A 22,206-nucleotide genomic window follows, 5' to 3' on the forward strand; every position below is an offset into this window, starting at 1 on the left:
TTTGTTTTTGCTGTTTCTTCTAACAGCTATGTAATTCTGCCAATATATGGTAATAAGAACCGCATTTCAGGGTATTCTGATTTTTTTTTTAAAGTCAACTTTAGGAAGTAGATAATGTTGAATACTGCTGGGACAAGAATGATTTATTTCTAATTACTTCATTGAGTCAGAAAATCACATTTTGGTAGAACAAAATTTTCCGATCATTTGAACTCAAGCATGTCATAAATCTGGGACATGGCTCCATGTGCTTCCCTCTCTGTCCATGAACTTTTTCAGATTGGGGGACCCAGATAAAGTTGGCTTCTGGCAGGGGTTGGGTGTGCGGGTAGATGTCTGGGAGAGAACATCATCTCCTAGAATACATCATCTACCCTGGCTGGCACCAAACCCGGAAATCACAACATTAGAGATTTCTTTCCGTTAATATTTGTCTTCCTAGAAAATCTTTTCCGCCTTTTATACTCTTTCGAAATTGGGCATCTGATGTCTTCTGTTGGGAAAGGATTCTGACTGTGGCGAAGGACAGAGAAAAGTAGCCAGATTCCCAGGGCCGTGGTTAAAGGAAAAAATAAAATAAAAAGACAGGGAGAGGTTAAATACCAATACTGCTTAATTTGGATGTTTGCAATAGGGCCAGCCAGGGTTGGAGTAGACAAAATTTTTTGTTGTTTGCTTTAAGGATTTGATTTTGAGGCTGCTTAGGTGAAGGGGGCGGGTAGCTTTTGTATATTCATATGGGGAAGTTGATTTCAACTCAGTCCCTTTTCCAATGAGGGAGACAGTCCTTCCTGGGCTGTTAATTCAGTGGATGTACATTAAAGCTCTCACTTTGGGAAACACCGATTCTCTGACTGGGCTTTCCAGGCCTTCCCTCCCTCAGACGCTTGCTTGTCCAACCTCATATGGAGAAAAGCCTCTTTAAGGCCATCGAACCCCAGATGCTGGAGGAATCTCAAGGTTCCAAGAGCTTAAAAAAAAAAATCCCCAAATTGGCACAAACTCCTACTTCACTTTGGTATGACAAAAACCAGTGTGCTTATCAAAATTTACTTACCATTCGGGTTTAATTAGGCCACCAAAAAAAAAAAAAAAAAAAAAAAATGGAGTTTCATGGAAACATAAACAAACCTTCCTGAAACCCCCCTGCCTCTTTTGGCTTTCAAAATCAGTGTTGCACGACAGGAAATGGAGCTAAATTACAATTAAAATGTTTTGAAGGATGTGTTGGTGAGATGAATGATGGTGGTGGCATCAAGGTGCTTCAAAAAGAAATTTGTCTTTTAAATAAGAAATGCTCAGCCAAGCTCAAAGCTCTCTCTATACGTTCTTTTCCAAGAACGTATTTCATCCTAATTCTGAATTGCGGCAACTTTATAACACGATGTTCCTATTTGTACTCCAATCTAGTTTTTACATGAAAGGGATTTAGTGACACCCCATAATCCACTCAGCGAATAGAAATTTAGTACAGAATGTTTTCTAATGTCCACAGCAGAGCCTTAGACATGCCTTTTCCCACCTGTAAGCTCTGTGGTTTGATAAATACCCAAATGGCCACCCATGGAAGTATTAACTTTATAGGACATGAAACAGTAAAACACAATATACCTATCAATTCATAAACTCCTTAAAGCTGCTTAATACAATGTGTTGGTAATGCAACAGACCTGGACAGGCTTGGAATTTACTTTTTTGTGATGTGTTCCTATCATCTGCTTGAATAAGGAAACAAACCCAAACTTCAGAATTACAAGTCTTATTGGATATTTTTTTTCCCCAGCTAAATGAAACTTGAAGGGATTCTTACTTCCAGCTTGTTCTTTGCCTAAGCTTTTCCCTAAGGAGGAGAGCTTTCTGGATGCACTTGATAAGAGGTGAGAGATGATTTCTGAGAGCATGCTGTTAGCTCAGGGCCAGGTCTCCGAGGAGGAGGGAGTCTATGGTGAGAAGGCTCCAGGCCCCACAGCTGGCCTTGTTGACTAGTTAGGCCCTGGCTGAGCAGAGCATGGGCAGTGGGCCAGAGGGAGGTTCTGCTGGGGCTTGGGTCTGCCTGACGAGGTTTAGTTCTCTCTTTGCTCCTTCCCAGGGGTCCAACTCCTGACTTACAGACTAGGCAGTAGGCAGTAGGAACTAGATAGCCTCTGAACATCTGTGATGGGCAAAACAGAATGGAAAGAGACACACACAGAAAGAGAATCTTAAAGACATTGTGTGACACCTTCAATTTAAATTGACTTGTAGGTCAGAAAGGAGAGGGAGTTAGAAAGTGTGGAAAGGCATTGAGCTGAATGACATCGAAGATCTTAATACACTGCCATTTCCAAAGACCCGGGTAAGAATGGAACTCTGGAATTGCATTACTAACTTATCACTTCTGGTCTACTTTGACATTCTTCTAGTCTTCGAATATGTGTACAGACAATGTTAGGACATTTCTGTGTCTTTCAAGCTGTGGTAACTAGAATTCACATGCTGAGTGGAACAGAAAGGGAGTCAGATTGAGAAATCTTGGGCATCACTGGAACATTGGAAGGTTTTCCTGGGTGTTTAAATCAGTCTTCTACCCCAAATCACAGGTTTCTTTTCAAAATGAACTTCTGCTCTCTGTTATGAAAGATGGAGAGCGTTGTAATTTCTCTTCATCAAAGAGCCTCGTGTTAGGTTGTTCTCTCTCATTTGCAAAGCTGAACAGGACTCTGTTTTAGTAATTCGATTGTCTATTTTGTAGGTCAAAGTCAGTCTCGAACTTAGAAGATAAGAAGAATACTTACGGTTCCCCCCCACCTTGAATGTTTTCATGAGTAAACACAGGACGCTGTGGCTGAAATGAAATGATTTTCAATGTAATCAGTGTTTAAACTGGTACTAGGTAAAAAATAATTTGGATAATGGCATGGTACTTTTCTTGACATTTAATATTTCCTGTTGTAAAAAACCAAGAGGAAGGAAAAAAACCAAATAAAGGGGTTCTGCAGGATTAATAATTCAAATATTTTGAAGGATGCTTTGCATTAAATCAAAATAACCAAGGTTCAAATGTTTTGAATATATCTAGAGTCTAGTCTGCTCAAGCATTAAGGAAAAGTCAGGGTTTAGTCCCATTGATTTTTCAAAGGCCAGGAATATGGCAAGAACATAGACATCAAACCACCAGAATGGGAAGTGTGGACATCTTCATACAACCTTATTCCTCAGCGTTTTCTCAAACAAGCAGAAAATAGGCCACATTTAGTCTAACAGCAAAGTATCCACATTCATTCTGCTTTTCCTTCACAGACAACATTTTCACGTACAGTACGGATGAAAATATAGATAGGCAGACATCCCATGCTACATTGGAATTAACACTCTCTGTTCTCCATGTGGAGAGAACACATGCATTTTTAAAAAGAGAAAACAGAGAACTTTAAATAGAATGTAACAAACAATATCCAGGTAACATGTAACATTTTACCTTAGAAGAGAAATATTGGTAGAAATTTCCAGTGCACTGAACTCTCAAAAGAGTTTCCTTTCTTTTTAAACTAAGCATCAAGACCAGTATCTGTAATAGATACTTATAATATTGGAAATGACAAACCTTAGCATCCCATATATCCACATAAATATTGCAACGAATGAAAGTTAATATGTTTGCTGAATATGTAAACTCGACATTGTTCATACCAACTACCTAAATGTTACTATTTCAGGAAAAGAAAAGCATTACAATTATTTCATAACACATTTCAAAATCATCTTCTTCTTGAGGACTATTGAATTAGTTAGTAAGTCCATGTCCGTAGATACCAGGGCCAATTCCTGGGTCCCAGAATTCTGAATGGATTACTAACAGACTGGGTATTTTCCTCTGCAAATTGTCCATAGAACTCCCCCGGTCCAAGAATGCATGAGGAAATCTGGGGTTTCTTTCAGTCTGAGTCTATAAGCTGCTCTCCTTCCTAAATTCATTATTCACTCCCTTCCTATCCAAACTCTCTAGCATAAGACTAAATATTTATGTTACTAAAACTTGAAGCTGTCAATCTATTGGAAGTTTACTCACACTATTCTTAGAAACTTCACTCAACAGTCTGTGCATGGAATATATAAACTTAAGACTAAAGAGTGGATAAGAATTATTGAATACATGCATGACTTAAGAGTACAATACTTCCTTAAGTCAATATAAAATTACTGATAATGTATCTATTATTGAAATAAGATACACGATTTTAAGAATTATGAAGACTAAACTATTTTCTAGCCTTGTTGTCCATTTAATTCAATGGAAATATATTGAATAATTCTATGTTATATAGAAGTAAGAAATGAATAAAAATAAATATATGTAAAATAAATACAAGTCAACCATAAGCTTATATCCTATTAATTGTTTTTAAATTCTTGTCCAATCACGCATAAATAACTTTCATGCAGGAATAAGACATATGTATATTGACTGCTATTAATATTTTATAATACTTTTCCAGTCTTCTTTTGCATTTTAAATCACTGCAGAATAATGTTCCTTCACAAAACTGTGGAAATATTTTTTAGATTTCTTAAAGATTCCTCTTTTTTGCTTTAGAAGTAGAGGTTGGTCTAGCATTTTTTCACTATCTTGAGCAAAAGTGCTATAAATATTTTTATACAAAGGGTTATTTCCTTGCTTTGGATCATTTAAAGCACATTTCCAGGAGTAAAATTTCTTGCCAAAGATTATATGTTCAAGCCACATGATAGTGAAAATGCTCCTATTAGTCACTCAAAAAATTATAAAAATGTAATTTAAAAAAATGGAAAATGCTGTATTTCAAAGCATATACCAGGACAGATGCTCTGGTCTCACAGAACATCATAGCACCCTTTACAGTGCATAGTGTAGTTATAAATAAGAAAATATTATCTGATTACCTGTTCTTATCTTCAAAGAAAAATGTCTTGTAAAATATATTCCATTGTGCTCTTTCTACGTGTTTGAATCATTCTAGTATGTTTAAGTTGAGTCAAAGTTTGACTTTTCCATCATGGCATCCAAGGCTTGGTACAACTGGCTGGTCTAATTTCATTGATCTCTTATGTTAAAATGTGACTACGACTTTAACAATCAGATTGTTCTTTGATACCAAACAATCTACTTTGAAAGTCCATATAGAACCTTTTCCTTGTCATCATTATAATTCTACTACTTTTAAATCCTTTAATTTGACTCACATCATAAGTAATTTAAGTGAATCGCCCCTTTGACAATTATGCACATCGGGCTGTTGCTAGAATTATGTGGCTCCATTAATGCCACAGGTGTTTACGTCTCAAGGAGTCGTCTTCCTGGGTGTGCCAGCCAGCAATGTTCTTGTTTTTATCAACCCCTCCCAATATGTCTTTTTTTTCCTCTACTGCCTTTAAGAGAACCACACTCCTCACCCTCTTCTCTGATTTCCCGGGTCTCTATACTGTTCACATGCTCAGGCCAAGATTTATCATAGCCTTTATTAAGATGATGGTGACTTCTAGAATCTTTCTAAGGTTATCTTAACAGGAATCATCTCCATGTGAATCTGGAGAGTGAGGAACCAGTGTTGAGGAAAGATGACTAGTTACAGTATTTGAATTCATTTATTTTAAGCGTATTTGGTTAATAGATGAAAAAGTAGCACTCATAGCTGTTCATGAGGGCACCTTTGTGTCTTTCTGGTGTGGGTGTTGACAGTGTAACTTTGGATATGCACCTCAGCTTCATTATCTCTAAAATCAGAGTTGGCCAAGACAGAGATTAAAATCTTGTCCCTCTCGGGAAATCCATGGAGGAAACCACATTTCCACAGATATATTTCTTCTGTTACGTATAGGTGCCATCATCAACCCTACCCCTCTCTTGTCAGAGAGCCGAGATAGCTCACACGGATCGATTAATTCTCAAGTGTTCCAGTCATGTAAAAACAATCCTAATAACCGTTCAGCTTCATTTTTCAGATCAGGAAACCCAAACTCAAAGATCATTTCTTAATATCACAAATAAGTAAAAAGAAGAAACAATTGCAATTTTGACTGGCACTTTCTTGAATTACTCTGATGGAATAGATGGCCCAAGTTCGTTAAAATCAGCACCCTCATTTTGTCCTTTAGGCGAGTGTTTATGTTCTCTAAGGATACTCAAGGAAATTATCTTAGGAGACTATCTTTTGCCTCCCCCCCCCTCTCTCCGCTGTTAGAACTCCAAGGGCACAAACCTTGAGAAGAGATCTGTCCTGAATCTGCATTCTATTGCCCCCAAGTGGTGAGGAGTGGCAGCAACACGCTAATATACCTCGGGATCGCTCTACAAAGTCTCTTCAGCCTGCATCCATTTTGAAAGGGTATTTTTAAAGACCACGGAGTGTTGATAGCCATCTGTTTTTCTGACTATGTACTTCCCTTCCCACATTTTAAATTTTTGAGAAAGGATCGCTTTTTGGCCACCAGTATTTTGGGTCCGTGCTTCTATTTTAACTCTGCTCATTACTCATAATTTCTTAACAGTTTTGTGATCAATATAGCATATACATTTGTGACATTCAGAGAGACTTACATGTGTCTGAAGAATACAATAAAAATGAGAAAACCCAGTGAAGCACCATGTTGTTTTCACGGAATCCTAAATAATTTAACTTTTTTCCCTTGACAATGTAACAATTCCCTCCCTCCTCCCCGCCCTTTAGCTTTTTTTTAAGGTTATCAAAAGTGGATACAAATGAGACAAGTTTAAACACATGCTAATATTCGAAGCCAGAACCAGCCTACTGCTCCTAAGGGAACCAGTCTGGAATATCCTAGAATCTCTGATTATAGTAAACCATATACTTCCCTCGCTCAGACAGACAGACACAGTTGTTTCAGAACCCTTCTGTCTACCATGCTTCTGCAGAGGCATTTCTGGGGATTAGCTATATTTAATATTTGGTAATTCTTAATAAGAATTGACTGTTATTAAGTACTAATGTGGAAGAGTATTTGAAAGAGTTATAAGCACTTCTAGAGTTCTTCAGTCAAATTTTTTTCCATAAAATGTTAGTGGTAGTACTTGCCTACCAGAATTCGATAGAATTCTCCTAACAACAATCCCATGTTTATGTTGATAGCCTTATTTTTCCTTCTCAAATTATGACACACAACTTTGCATGAATCTAAGGAATACAGAATATTTATGTTTCCCATGAACATACAGAACTTATAAGTACATAATGTAAAAATCTGGCAAAGAAAAAAACCTTGAGGTAACCTAAAACATAGCATCTCACTGACCCACGGGAAATTTATGGCCGGGCCATATGAATTGTGGAAAAAAATCCTCCTTTTAGTTTTGGCTCTGGAAGGCTCTTCTGTGAGTGAGACTAAGAGTATCTTCAAATCAACATTCCTCTTTCTCTACGGCAACCCAAATCTCTGCCTCAGAAACAAAGTGATGGCTCATGATGCCAGCTAAAAGCACAAACATGGCAGAAACAGAGAGAGCTACATTTTTTGAAAGCGGAAAAGGAAATCCTCTTTACAACCAACCACATCCTTAGCAATTTGGAAACCATAGTCCCGTAGCAGACCAGGTAAGGTGAAACCCGCGTTTATCAAATAAAAGTGGTGAAAAGACAGACTTTTGCAGAGACAGAAATCCCCAAATGCCTTGGCTGCCTTCTTCAGAACTGATCGTCCCATTTGGAACCCATTTATATGAACAGAGCTAAAGAGTTACAGGGAAAGGTAATTTCACCTTTAAGTTCAATCAGAGCTGTCAAAAGACGGGAGTACTAAAATACCCTCCAATCTCTGGTTTAGGCTTAAAAAGGATCATGGAGCAAATGTAGCACACATTGCCAGAGCAACCAGATATTTTTGCAACAAGGATCATGGATTCAAGAAAAAAAAAATCAAAATAAACTGAAAGCCACAGAAGCAAACATTACTGGAAATGTGTGAGTCCTATATACGTTTAGCAACTGCTTTATTCTTTGCACTAAAAATGGTGACTGGAAGGAAAGCAGCGACCGACAGAGAACATGGAAGCCTAAGATGGCTGGAGAAGACAACATATACTAACTACACCCTTACTTGTCTGATGAGCATTGTCATCCTGTCTTTTTGGTGTTTAGAAAGCTGACACATACAGGCGTAAAAGGGAAACACGTTGCCCAAAGACAAGATAGGATTTTCGAGTTGATCTGATTTCACAGCCCATCATCATGGTCCCTTCATCTCAGGGGTATCTCTAGCTCTACTTTAGGGGCAAAGCACAGCAATGACAAGGAAGGAAGAGCCAGCCTACTGAGGACGGGTGGCCAGCGTGCCCGGCCTCAGGGGGGGTGTTCTGACCCTACCCTGTGGGAACTGCTGAGCCCTCTGACAGGCGAGCCGCAGGATCTCCTAGACATCACTGGGCTACGCGGAGGCTTACCCAAGACAAATATCTCGCTTTTTAAGTCAGCCTGGAAAATCCATAAGAAGTTAATTAGTTCTTGTCCTCATTCTATGGCCTTCAGGAGGAGCTTTCCTCTTTTGCTTTTTCATGCACACGCAGCATGCCAAACTTGAACGGTTGCAGAGCGGGGAGGGTTTACCAGTTAGCCCACAGACAGCTCTCCCGGCTGCCCACAGTTTTCATACCACAGGCGGCAAGTGCTGCTTTCAGAAGGAACTCAACAGGCAGAGCAGAAAGAGACTTACGGAGAGAAGCTGGCATCAAGAAGATGTTTGAGTGCAATGTTGACGGCTAAGAACACATACAAGAATGTTTAACAATGGGGTTCAAGACAGCCTCAGAACTGACCTATTTCCTTTGTGCTTATTCTACCAGATGCAAGGTAAGATAGAGGGAAATATCTCTTAATACCCACCGAGTTTCATAAAAAGTCTCAATCATTGTTCAGGGGCACATTTTCTAACAAAACACATCGGGAAAAAACATGGCTTTTTTGGAAAAAATGGTAAAATATCACGAAAAAACATGGCTTTTTGGGAAAAAATGGTAAAATATCATGAAATAAAATGTCACGAATATTGTCCTGACTCCATCTTGTGACTATCTTGGCATTCTTTCAAAGGAAGATTTTTAATATGACAGTGAACCAACTAAGCTTTTTTGTGTGAGTATGCTTTATTTTCTTTCCAGGAGTAGACAAGATCTACCACTTGTCCACACTGTTAGGCAAGTATTCGATATGCTTACAGGAATTTCAGTAGGACTAAAAGACTTTTTTTTAAAAAAAAGTGTGTGGTTTTGTTAACTCTCACTGAGGAATGTTTTTTATAATAATTAGTAATAATTGACCTCACATCTGCAGTCTCTAGATAAGAAATGCATTAAGTATTTTTCATTAGGGGTTATGGCAGAGAATGCTTGATGTTCTCCAGTATTCATTCTCTTCTTTGTCCATCCTCTGTAACAGAATCCTAACAGGGACTTGGAAATTCTGAATAAAATCTATTTCTCAGCCTTTCTTGTGTCAAGATGTGCTCATGTGATAAGTTCTGTCAGATGGGATATATGCAGTAGGAAGGGACTGCTGGAACTGGTGCAGCCACTTTGGGCCATGCAGTGGAAACTTCTCATTGAGGAAGATGATGTGCTAAAATAAAATGGCATTTCCTGATGACTATGGAGTCACCTACCAGCCCTAGATGCCCTACGTTCATGCATAAAAGAAATATACTTGTACATTGTTTAAGCTATAATTATTTTCTTGTGCAGAAGCTGCCCCAATCTCAACTAATACAGGGATTCTATGAAAATTAAGGCTCATAGAGAAAAAACATTTAGCTGTTGGCTTGATGTGGATAAACAGCCAGAAAGATCTTCTGGACATATTAGGAAGAATTAGTGCTTAATTCCATGTCGGAACTGTGCTCAAGGGGATTACTTTCTGGTGGGATGGTGTTAGAGTGAGCAGTCTTCCTTAGGGGCACACAATGTTTCTTGGAAGACACCCAAAGACAAATATCATAAAGAGCTTACACTGCAATTTGAGTCCACACGCCATAAGTCTCTTAGCTGGAAGGGGAAGTTCAGCTTATAAAGGAATAGAGAATTATGATCATTTCTAGTATGAAAAACCACTATTTACAAAAAGGATGCTCAAAAGACTAGAGAAAATATTGAATTCTGATTTATATATCACTCATCATGTATATGTACATTTCAATCTTCTGTCATCTACAAAGTGTTGGTGAATTTTACTTTTAGGAAGGATTTTAGATTGTATGTGAAAGACGTACACTGTCTCAGAAAATAAAAGACTGAAACTGCATTAAGTTAGCATGCACTAAGTAAAACAATGGTGGGTGGGGGTTGATAAAAGTATTTTAATGACTTCATGCATACTATGCCATATCTACTAAAACATTATTAAAATTTGATTTTGTCTTTGCTTTTAGTGCAGGGTGGCTTTGTAATGAGTGTAACTCGTAACATTCTTGACATGGAAGAAACAGGCAGCCTTCTTAGAAGACTCAAGCCAGCCCAGTTTATCGGTGCCGGACGTGGGGTTAAACTGTAATGATGGCCTGAGCGTTGCTGCTGATTCAGTTTGCTTCTATATTTACAAGCACGGATAACTTCAGTCAACTTATATTCTTCCCATGAACGGAAAAAATAGATTTATAATGTTTTCGAAAAGCTTAGTGAGGGATTTATAATGCTCATTTGCTCTCGAGTAAGATAAAATAGAGGGGGAAAATGCTCCATTTTTCTGGAGTTAGTTATTTGATGTAGTTATGAAAGTATCCTTGGAAAACATGATTGTTGTGAATACCTCCATTCTCTCATAGCATTCTGCAAACTGAAACCTAACGTGTGTATGAGATTGAGCATGGTTCTTGCAGCAGAATAAACCTGTGTAAATCCTGGTTTTGTCCTTGAGACTACAATGGCGAGATCGTCATCTCTCTGTTAGAGAAGTTCAGGGGGTGCCTGGGTGGCTCAGTCAGTTAAGCGTCTGCGTTCAGCTCAGGTCATGATCCCAGGGTCCTGGGATCGAGCTCCCAGTCAGGCTCCCTGCTCAGGGGAGGAGCCTGCTTCTCCCTCTCCCTCTGCCTGCTGCTTTGCCTGCCTGTTCTCTCTCTCTCTCTCTCTCTCTCTCAAATAAGTAAATTCTTCAAAGAGGAATAAATTAGAGAGGTCCAATTCTAAAGTTACTATGCCATGTATGGACGAAGTTTAAGGGCTAAAGAACAAGTAAGGGAAAGGCAAGGAAGAAATACTTTGGCCTTAAAAGGAAAACCACAGAAAGAGTGGGGGAAAGGCAAATTCTTAGTCTTAGATATTATCTGAGGTATTATTATTATTATTATTAAAATTTCCTAATTATTTCACATCAGCCAAAATGAAACCATGAAGGGTAGAGAGCAGCTAGTCTTTAAACTATTTCACTTTTTCAAAAAATTCCCTTCATCGGTAAGATGAATTCACATTACTGGACTATTGGGGTGGATGGAGGCGGTGATGGGAGTTTGGAAAACTGTGCAGACGGCATTTCTCCGGAGTTGGGTGTTGGTGCTTTCCTAGCAGAGAAACTCGACTCTACCACAACCTTTGTGCTTTCACTTAAGGGCAGAGGCTCCCATTTCCATTTCCAAAGACTGGAGGTGAGGATGGGTTATTATCTGACGTGTATCACCTCTTGCGTAAAGGAAGAGATTTCAAGATCATTCTGATTGTAGAACCAGAACTCTCCTGTGATGAGTTCATTCCTGCTGTGGTTAAATCCCTTTCCAGGGTCAGCCACTAATTTTGTTGGACATCTGTTTTCACGGTATCCTTACAGGGAGTTGAAAACCCAGCAGGGCTGCCAGCTGCACTACTCAGAGTTGGGTGATTTGTGAACTGTTAACAGGAAAGTGTCATTCCCGCCATCCTCATTAACCTACTTCCATTTTGTGGAAGAAAAGTGTCTTGGCACTCAAGACAGTGCCAAAGATCTTCCTACCCCTGGGCTCTGCTGAACCCGCTGATGGGCAGGACACGTGGGAGGCAATGAGCCCGCTGAGGAGGGACAGAGGATGATAAGCAACAGAGTCGATGTCTTTGAATGGGATGCTTCTCAAAAAAAAAAAAAAAAAAAAAATCTAGTGATGACTTTTTATTCTTATATATACATTTTTGTTTGTTTTACTCCTCAATCTGGGTGTAGCTGCTTTGTAAGTGTGTCTTTTAAAGGTTTGGACAGAGGCCATGCCAATGCTGTTAACAGTTAGCAACCAATATTTCCATGGCGTTTTAGAACTTGTAAGATGGCACAAATCTAAATACAGCTAATGAACAAAATTCATTTAAAGACATGCAAAAAACCACACTCAGGATGCAGTTACCTTTAGTTCTGGTGAATTTATCTCCTGTTGGTAAGGGTATTTGGGGAGGAGGGGGGGAGAGTAGGGCTGGGGAGTCTGAGAAAGTGTGGAGTTCAGGTCAGAGACAGAGGTGGAGGGAGAATGAAAAGGAAGGGCGGGAAGGAGACAGCTGGGAAACGGTGTGGACTTTCCATCTCCCGGAGAAAGTGAAGGCAGCTTAAAGATTGAGGAAAGACAAGATGTGATTACGGCTTATGTCCAGAACAAGGTTACCTGGTCTCTGGAGATTATCCCCCAACCTCAAATAATCTTAATGTTACCAAATACCCTGGCAACTGACATTTATCACAAGTTCTTGCTTGAAAAGCACTAACTTTTTCTATTGAATTTGATTCAGAATTCCCAGTGGGTGGCATCATTTTTCTGAGGTGGGTACCTGGAGACAGGAACCCCCAGATTCTACAACTTTCTATTTACAGGATGGCTCCTTCTAAACATGAAGGAGAAACAATGAAAAGCGATGGCTCTTTGTAACTTGCTGGTAAGGTAGATCTCGATTTCTAGAGAGTTTGCTTCAAAGCTAGGGGAGTGGGAGCGATGACGTGTGCCTGTGGGGCGTGCGCCTGTGGGTGCCTGGTGGGAACCACTGTGAAACCTCCCCCTCCCTGCCGGCAACAGGCTCCTGGGAACAAAGCCACCTATCTAATTGCCTCGTACTATTGATTACCTTGGAGGGAAAATGAGTTATTTAAATAACTGACCTAGAAACATGTTTGAATTCCTGTAATGAATGATCTCTTGTATTCAGTAGTGTGTTTATTTTATACAAGTGTAGGTGGGGCTGGGTTCTTTGTTCAGGTGAACTTTTCTCTTCTGGGTGAGGAACTTAGCCAAGCCTCACGGTTCTGTGGGTGTTGAGGGTCCTCGTGGGCATTGATCTTTATTTAAGCCCAAGAACACCCTGTAGTATAGGTCACTTGTGCCTCTATATGTGTGTTCCTGGTAAGGTCTTCATAGAAAACTATGGGATTTTTGGAAAATTATTTTCATTTTCTAAGATGTTTAAATAAAGGATCCATGGGGGGAAGTGACTTGCATAGTAACATGATATAAAACATTCTTTTTGTTTCATAATTTCAGTCTTTGCCAGTAATCAAATTTTCTTTTTAATTTACAGGTGATATATTTGCAAGATCAAGTTTTGCTTTTGCTTTTGTTGTAAGAGAAAAATTTACAGGCTAAAGATTTAAGGTGTTTTCCTTCTTTACTAATTAAAGTCATTGCCCAAGATTCTTTGTTTGTAAGACGGAAATCCATCAGTAGTCTTATGTGGCCACCAACTTGAAGAAATTATTTCTTCAGGGAGTTAAAAGGGCACAGGAGTACTTTTTTGTTTCCTCCTTCTCTCTCTCTTTCTCTCTCTCTCTCTCTCCTTTTTTGCAAATCGCCTTTGGAATTGGACTCATCTCCGTGTATTGATGTCCTCATCTCTACAGTGGGGCAAATAATATGACCCACCTCATTGAGTTATGAAAAGTAAAGATGAAGAGTTCTTAGAACAGTGTTTGAGAGTAAGGGCTCAACTCTGTAGCTATCACGGTTAGTAACAAAAATCAGGAAGACTATACATTATAGACTGTTTAAATATGAATTTGTAGTCACCAATAAATACTGGAATTATATCATATATTTATGTCATCTTACTAAAATCTGGTGTGTTTCCATCCATTCCTCCACCCCCCAGCTGAGGCAGTGCTTGTGTTTCTTAAGAGGATTTCTTGTAGGGCAATGCTAAAATTAATGTTTATTAATGTGATTAACTGTACTATCTAAATATAGTAAGACTGGTTAGTTCTTCAGTAATTAGGCAAGATTAAAATACCTCATTACTGGTCTTCGCTGCATTGCTGTCTTCCTTAGGGGTCCTAGGATCTGTGGGGGTGGCTACAGGATATTTTAAGCAGGCGGGTTTCCTCTCCTCTTCCTCCTCTTCAATGTGCAGGCTTGGTGTGGCCTCTGGGCCATCATGGGCACACCACAGGGCCCCTGGTTCCTGAGATTCTGGCTCTCCTTGGATGCCTGACATAAACCCCTCACAGATATCCTCATCTTCCTCTCCAATGACAGGGAGACATTGGGGCAAGGGACCCAAATTCGTGTGTGCAGAGGCCACAAACTTATCACCTAGAACTTCGGGTACTTTCTCGGGGCCTCTAAAGCCCTTTCCCATTTTTGTCAGATTGTCAAACTTGTTCTGAGTTGTCTTTCTGGAATCCTGCAGTGGTTTGGCCTCATAAGGCTGGAGTGCAGCCGAGGTCACCCCTGAGCCGGGGACAGGTAGCAGAGAGGAAGCTGGCTTGGCAGGTCCAGAAGCTGGAGGCAGTGGGAGGAGTACTGAGGGCTCCTCCTTGATTTCAAGGATCTCCTCTAGGATACTTGGTTTGGCTTGGTCAGCTGATAAGGTGAAAGCACCAAGCTTCTCTAATTCATCCAAGAAGCTGTCCAGAAAAGGAGGTGGCGCTGGGGTCAAAGGATTTGCCGGTGGACACGTGGCTGTCAGGGACAGCCACCCAGGGGCTGTTTTATCTGAGCCAGGTGAAGCTTTGTGCATGGGAGCAGGGGCTGGTTCCCTGGAAGCCAACTTAGAAATGATCAGGGATTATGGCATTAAAAAGAAACGAAGAAAGTCATAAAAATAATAATACATTAAAACACAGAGACAGAGAAATGCAGGAAAGGTATGGTCATACATATAAAAATATTTTATGCGACAGTTTCGACTCAAAGATGTTTTGCTGACTTTAAATGAAATCATTAGCATGTTAACTAGAAGGTTATCTGAACACGGAAACTCTCCTAGTATTTGGTAAGAGATCTTAGGTGTCAGGATAAGATAAAGCTATTGAAGAGATCACAAGGTCAGACCGTGAAACCCATAAGTGATTTTATTTTATAGATTAGCTCTTTTAAACTAGGGTTCAGATACTGACTTAGTGGTCTCTGATATAATGTCACTGTAAAATGAAAGGTTTCAATAATGTTACTGTTAAACGAAGTTTTCAATAATGCTACTGTTAAATGAAGGTTTCAATAATGTTACTGTTAAATGAAGTTTTCAATAATGAAACCTTTTCTTATCCTTTGAATTTGTTTAGTATTCTTTCTTCCTGTAATGGTGCCAAAACTTCGGAACTTCCATAGTTTTCTCACTTATGTTTGCAAGGTAATTATAACATATGGCATAAGATATTTTTACATCATTACGCATGAACACGTTTCCAAATGAATAAATTCTGAAAAATATTTTTCAAGAACAGAAACTCATCATCAGAATACAACTTGACTTATGGTAACTTCTACTTCAAAGTTTAAAAAATCCAAAGTAAGTTTACATAGAAAGGGGACATATGATTTTAATGGGAGTAAACTTCTGCTAGGACTCCCATTCCTTTATGTTAACCTGTGAAATATAATTTATGAAACTTAACCTCCTGAGGCAAAAATATACTACTGTGTATCTTAATATTATCACTATATTTCAGACATATTGAACAAAACAGAATTTTAGTGGATATTCCTGAAAAATAGTTGTAGAAGCTCCGCCTAGGAGCATTCTAAGACATTTATCTATTGTTGCTGAACTAGAAAGAATGCTAGACATGGATGACATTTTACTTTCATTCTCTCTAGGTAGACGGTTTGGGTTTGGAAAGAAAAAAAATCTTCAAGGAAGATTTTGAGATGCATTTTCTAGTTGGTTGTTTAGGATAAGACTTTACTCAGGTACTCAGCACTCTTGGTCCTAGGGCCACGTAATTTTGACTTCTGTGTGCTCTAAGAGGAATGGGGCACTAATAGAATTTATTTAGCTATTTTTTTAAAGGAAATATGATTTCCTGTCAGCAGGGGGTGGGATAAATGAGGCAAAGAGTCACAAAGCTCATGTGAATGTTCTACCAGAAGATTTGGGACTAAAGGCTGCCGAGCACCTGATAGAAAGTGATACTACACTGTGGTCTGTTAGTAGATAGACAGCCACTTTTAGCAAGTCCTGTCTGTGTTCAATTTTTAATAAGACAGAAATTACCTAAGTCTCCTTTGATAGCTTAGAGGAGTTCTCTTACTAGCCAGTGTTCTGTTTTATGCTCTTTGTTATATAATGCCATAAAAGATTTTGAAAATCTGTGAAATATGTAAAAATTCAGGATTATGACTTTTCACTTTCCCTTTTTTCTCATGCTCAGGAATATTATGTGAATGAGGAAGAAAGACGTTTAAATCCCACTCTTGTCATGACTGCCACTATCACAGTTATTACCTGCTCCTTTTATCGGACCATGGTGGGCAATACGTATGCTAACAGGTTCAAAGTGCTTAGCTTGACAATGGACTTGATTCTGCCAACAGTGAAACCAAGTATCTGAGTTGCCTATATAACATAAATATACCTATAATACGAAAATCAAGAAATTATCTTTTCTCCTTAGAGTTGGACTCCACTACACGCAATGCAGAAATAGTGTCAACATTTGAATCTCCCCTCGCATAAAAATAGTATGTTGAGGGGCACCTGGGTGGCTCAGTGGGTTAAAGCCTCTGCCTTCAGTTCAGGTCCTGGGATCGAGCCCCACATTGGGCTCTCTGCTCAGCAGGGAGCCTGCTTCCCCCTCTCTCTCTGCCTGTCTCTCTGCCTACTTGTGATCTATCTATCAAATAAATAAACAAAATCTTTAAAAAAAAAAAGGTAGTATGTTGAGAAATGTGATTTGAGTGTATCAAAGAGTGATTCAAGAGTCAATGAGTTCCTTCTCTATTTGCAAATATCAGTTAGAAACTAGGATATATAATACTATAGTTCCTTTTCTGAAAATGATTCAGTTCAACACTCCTGAGAAGTTTCCTTCATTAAGCCAGTGATATCATAGCATAGATTACCAGATAGGATGAAACCATTAAGTATTTTTTTTTCAAATTATAGACATGAGCTTTTCAACATGTTTTCTTCCCAGCAGTTGAGAATAAACATTAATTAGTTATTAGTGAATTTCTCTATTTATAAAATGTAAAATCTGGTGTTCTAAGAAAAAAAAAACCTAGGAAACTGAAAATACATTTAAATCATTCACAATCAAGATTAAAATGCTGCGATCTATAATATTGCATTGCCAGTATTAGTTAGGACATTATGGAAGAATTTCTTACATGTTAAATAAGGCTTTGTAGATGCATGCTTATTCTTTCTTATAAAATTTTCTTTGAAGGTACGGCCTCTTTGAAATTTAGCTAGTAGTTCTTTTGAGATGACTGAAGGGTAATTAAGATAGATATAAGGATGAAGATTCTGATCTTTTCTTTTTATCAGTAGGAACTGTGAAGGAAGGACGTTGATCTCTAGAACTAAGCTCTGGTAGTGAAATACATATACTGAAGGAGCGTCTAAAAAACTTTCTAATCAATCAGACAAAATCAGAGGGTATTGTTGTATTACCCAACGATATTATCCAATGATAAAGGATTAAGAGCAATTACCCAGCAGCTGAAAGCCAGTCTTTAAAGAGGAGTAGAATAAATAAAATGCCTTTTTAAAAGAGAATGCTTCTCTTGAGAGGGTCACCTGGGATGCTTTTTTGCACTGGGACATGATGACTTCACATTTGAATAATGTTTGATACATTGATGTTATTTTGTTAGCTCTAAATGGTTTATTTTCTAGGTACCAGCCAAACTGGTTAATAAATTGTGTAAAATAAAATGTTTAAAATGTTGGAAAGTGGAACAGTTCCTTGGTAGTTTTAAGTTTTACACTTGAAAGTTAATGAGAAGGAGAAAGAAATCCCTAAATACCATCCATGAGAAGAATACAACATATTATAATCCCATAGAAAATTAAGGAAAACTTCACACTGTGATTAAGAAAAGTAGGAAAATAGCCTTTTCTAATTAACCAGTTCAGGAAGCAAAGTGCCTTTTAGAGTACATATTGAGAAAGATAATGATCTTCAGCTAACAGCTCAAGAGAGACAGTAGTTCCGGCACAAAATCACCCTAAACTTAATAACCAATGACATTTTCATTCAAACTAATAAGCAAACTGACTTACAAACCTTAATTAAATTTTTTTCCTCTCTTTTTCTATATATATAAAAAAAACAAGACTCTTATAGAATTTTGTCAACTTAATTACCATGCCTTGAGACCATTTTGAGATCTATCTACATATACTTATATATATGACTTATACCTATACAGATCCATGTAAAAGATGCACCTATAAAAATAAAATCAAGCTTTAGGAAAAAAATCAAGCTTCAGAAAAAATTTCAAAAAGCAGACACATGTGTATGTACACATGTATATATCGTATCGTATGAGATAATTGTGATACTAATGTTTTCTCTGTCAGTATTTTAATTCGAAAAATAAAATGATAAAAATCCAGCATTAAACCTTTGTGCTAGCGGCCCTCAGAAGAAGAAACTACATTGACTTGACATGGCACGCACACTTAGAAATATATACATTTTGTGCTTTGCAATAGATTTGATGTTCTAGTCTAACGCCTAATGTTACATATTGACAATCCTACTTCAGGCTCCCAAGTATTATAACAATATGCTAGAATGTCTTCTTACCTTATTGGAACTTAAGCTGTGGAGTCTATCACTAGAGTAGCTGTGGGGGATTGGAGGGTCGGGGTAATCGTCAGCACCTGTGGTTGGATTCTTCTTGACAACTTCTACATAGGAAACAGGGAAGATGCCTTGTCTGCTGGTTCCTGGGATTTTACCTTCATACCAGTTTTGATCAACTCTTTTAAGAAGAATAACTCTATCTCCCTGTAAGGAATATTAGGAAAGTGCGTTATAAATAGAGACGTGATAACAACAACAAAAAAGTGTAATTGTCATGGTTGTCTGATAAACAGTAGTCTTCCATTTGGGCAGAGAGGGGAGAACCGGAGGAGGCTCTGCCGGATAAGAACGGTGGGGCTTCCCTTCCTTGCTCCTGGCTAAGGACTGCCCTGATGGACAATGAGGTTCTAGAACCACCGTTCCGTGACTCTCCAGCGTGTCCTCTGTGCAGACCTGTGTTTGCTGCCAGCACATGAACATGACGTTCATTTGCTCTTTCTTTTGCTCTTTCGTCACTGCGTAAAGTTGCTTCAAGTCAAGGGGCTCTTTCTGACATGCTTCAGAAGAGCTCCTAGAACTGGGTAAGTTGCTAGTGGAATTCGGGTCGGTCCTGAGGCCCAGAGGGTGCTGATCAAGGCAGGAGCACTGCGCAAATGACTCCTCTGAAAGGCTCCGGCGCAAAAAGTTCCTGCATTATGTGAGGACCGTTCCTTGATGCCAAGATAAAATTAAATGTTGGAACAGTATTTTTTTTTAATTTGAATAATAAATCAGCAGGGCAACAATATTTCGAGGTGCATGAAAGTGTTCTTTTCCTTTTGATGTTTCCATAGAAAGAGGTCCGGGAGATTCAGCCCCAGGCGCCCCTCGGAGAGGAGTCGGAGCCTGCCCTGCTAAGCCCGGGAGGGAAGGTCCTGCGAGAAGCTTTGTGTCCTGCAGGGAACCTCATCTGGAAGGACACAGGAGCCTGGGTAAGGGCGCCTGGGGGTGGTCTTATAGAGTCCTTTGTAGCACGTGGGGGAAGCACAAAAATGTCTAAGAAAAAGGTAACCTATTTTAGTTTTGAAAATAAGAGCCTTTCAAAAGGCGCTGTTGGAGAAAACAGCCGGGGTACCTTTCTCAGCGATAGCTCCACATTTGTGTCAGCGCTGAAATTATATTTGGCCAAAGCTTCTCCGATTTCTCCAGGCTGCGCTGGCGGAGGGGGTCTTGCGGGCTGTGCTTTTTCGGGAGGTATGAGTTTCTGCAAAGGACAACAGGGACTTAGTCTTGATCTGTGGGGAGTCTGGAAGCTAGGACCACGGAAGAGGGAAAGGAAAGGACCTACCTCGACGTAGGAGATTGGGAAGATGCCCACTCTGCCGTGGTGCTCTCCCTCATACCAGTTTTGATCTATTTTCCTGAGGATGTAGACAGTATCTCCTTTCTTAAACGACAGCTCCCTGGAAGAGACAGGTTTCAGTGGGTTTCCCCTCGAAGTAGAGCAATGACTGGTGAGATCAATACTCTCGCTCGATCGGCATTTGGCTGAGAAATATACTGTCCCTATATATTTATATATTTAAAATATATATTAATATATTATACATTAAATTAAATTAATAATAATAAATAATAATATAAATAAATAATAAATCAATGAATTAAATTATATATTAAATTAAAATAAATTAAATTTAAATATAATTTAAAATATATTTAAATTAAAAAATATATATTTAATATATATTAAATAATCTGCCGAGCCCAGTTACATAAGGATTTTCCTTGCAAACTCTTAGAATTCACTGATCACATTACAATGTCAGAAGTGATTTCAGAAGAGAACAAGTGTAAACATCACACTGGATATAAATCACGGGCAGATGCCTATGAGATTTAAAGGCAGGGACAGGCGACTGCTGTGTTATCAGGAGTTTATCGTGGAGGAGCAGTGGCGTTTAGTATAATGGTACATGAGGTCTGCACTGATTTCATTTGTCCTGAAGCCGGTCAGCTAGTTAGCGGGGTAACTGACGTCTCTCTCTTCCTGTCTCCTTTTGATGTGCTAACGCTTACAATAAGGAAAATCAATATTTAGCTGTAGCACAGAAGGACTATCACCAGAAAATTGTTATTTATGGGTCCTTGAAGCTGGTTGTCAGGCATTGAAGTGGAATGTTTTGATGAGGAATGTATTCTGCGTAAAGAGAAAGATCTTTGTTCTTTCGTGGAGCATGGAGAGAAACATGTTTGGAGTGTAAAGACATAAACAGATTGCTTGTTGCCTACTTTGTCCCTTTTTTAAAAAGATTTATTTATTTTCTGGAGAAAGAGAGTGCACATGGGTTGCGGGGTGAGAGGCAGAGAAGCAGACTTCCCCATTGAGCCAGAGCCTGGATGTGGGGCTCAGTCCCAGCACCCTGAGATAATCAATAGACTGAGCCACGCAGGCACCTCTAGATCTTTTTCTTTTAAAGATTTTATTTATTTGATATCTATAGAGAGAGCACAAGCAGGGGGAGTGGCCGGCAGAAAGAGAGGGAGAAATAGGCTTCCCGCTGAGCAAGAAGCCTGATGCAGGGTTCGATCCCAGGACCCTGGGACCATGACCTGAGCTGAAGGCAGACGCTTAACTGACTGAGCCACACATGGTGCCCCTTGTTTTTAAAAAAGAAAAATATTTTCAAGATGGTAACTATGGTTTTCCAGCTGGGCTCTTTCAAAGAAGAAGCTTAGTTACCTGCTTTTTCCTAAGCCGGTAAATGTGGATAATGTAATTTTAAGTTCTAAAGACATTCATTATTTTGGAGAATTCACGCCCGTCTGCTCACCCTCACTGCGTCTGTTTTTCACGGCTTCGTTACCCAGGGAATTCTGTCTGTTTGTCATTTTGTCTCCATAATTATGTTTGTTCGAGGACACTTATTTCCCATCTTTTCCCAAGAGCCTCACTTTCCTAGACACTGGCCTTCCCACTCTTGGGTCTTCTGCATTGTTTCATTCAGAACGTGGAGTTGGGTCGTTTATTGATGCCGAATAGATAAAGAAGAGACAGGTAGATGTCAGATGTAGAATATTTCTTATTTAGTAAAAGAATTAATTGGAAAAAAGATGTTGCATATTAAAAGAATAATTGAGCAATTAGAAGTGCTAAAATATTCACACTGAAAGTGCAGGGGCATTTGGGTGGCTCAGTGGGTTAAGCCTCTACCTTCAGCTTGGGTCATGATCTCAGGGTCCTGGGATCAAACCCTGCATCAGGCTCTCTGCTCAGCAGGGAGCCTGCTTCCCTCCC

The 22,206-nt window shown here is 39.1% G+C and overlaps 2 protein-coding genes across 19 annotated transcripts in view; one reads left to right on the plus strand and one right to left on the minus strand.

Annotated features, from left to right (window-relative positions):
* CFAP96 (cilia and flagella associated protein 96) overlaps positions 1 to 22,206 on the plus strand; it is a 164,503-nt gene that overhangs the window by 141,424 nt on the left and 873 nt on the right. The window contains exon 7 of the mRNA XM_059384290.1: positions 19,763 to 19,900. Within this exon, the coding sequence (XP_059240273.1) occupies positions 19,763 to 19,900 (138 nt within the window). The remainder of the gene's footprint in view (positions 1 to 19,762; positions 19,901 to 22,206) is intronic.
* SORBS2 (sorbin and SH3 domain containing 2) overlaps positions 1 to 22,206 on the minus strand; it is a 208,996-nt gene that overhangs the window by 4,949 nt on the left and 181,841 nt on the right. For all 18 annotated transcript variants that reach the window (XM_059384281.1, XM_059384266.1, XM_059384263.1 and 15 more), the window contains 4 exons: positions 20,257 to 20,371; positions 20,044 to 20,172; positions 18,930 to 19,133; positions 2,775 to 2,824 (listed from right to left, as the gene is read on the minus strand). In XM_059384281.1, coding sequence (XP_059240264.1) covers positions 2,775 to 2,824; positions 18,930 to 19,133; positions 20,044 to 20,172; positions 20,257 to 20,371 — 498 coding nt within the window. The remainder of the gene's footprint in view (positions 1 to 2,774; positions 2,825 to 18,929; positions 19,134 to 20,043; positions 20,173 to 20,256; positions 20,372 to 22,206) is intronic.

The sequence above is a fragment of the Mustela nigripes genome, chromosome 18 (genome assembly GCF_022355385.1).
Source record: "Mustela nigripes isolate SB6536 chromosome 18, MUSNIG.SB6536, whole genome shotgun sequence".
Classification (NCBI taxonomy): Eukaryota; Metazoa; Chordata; class Mammalia; order Carnivora; family Mustelidae; genus Mustela; species Mustela nigripes.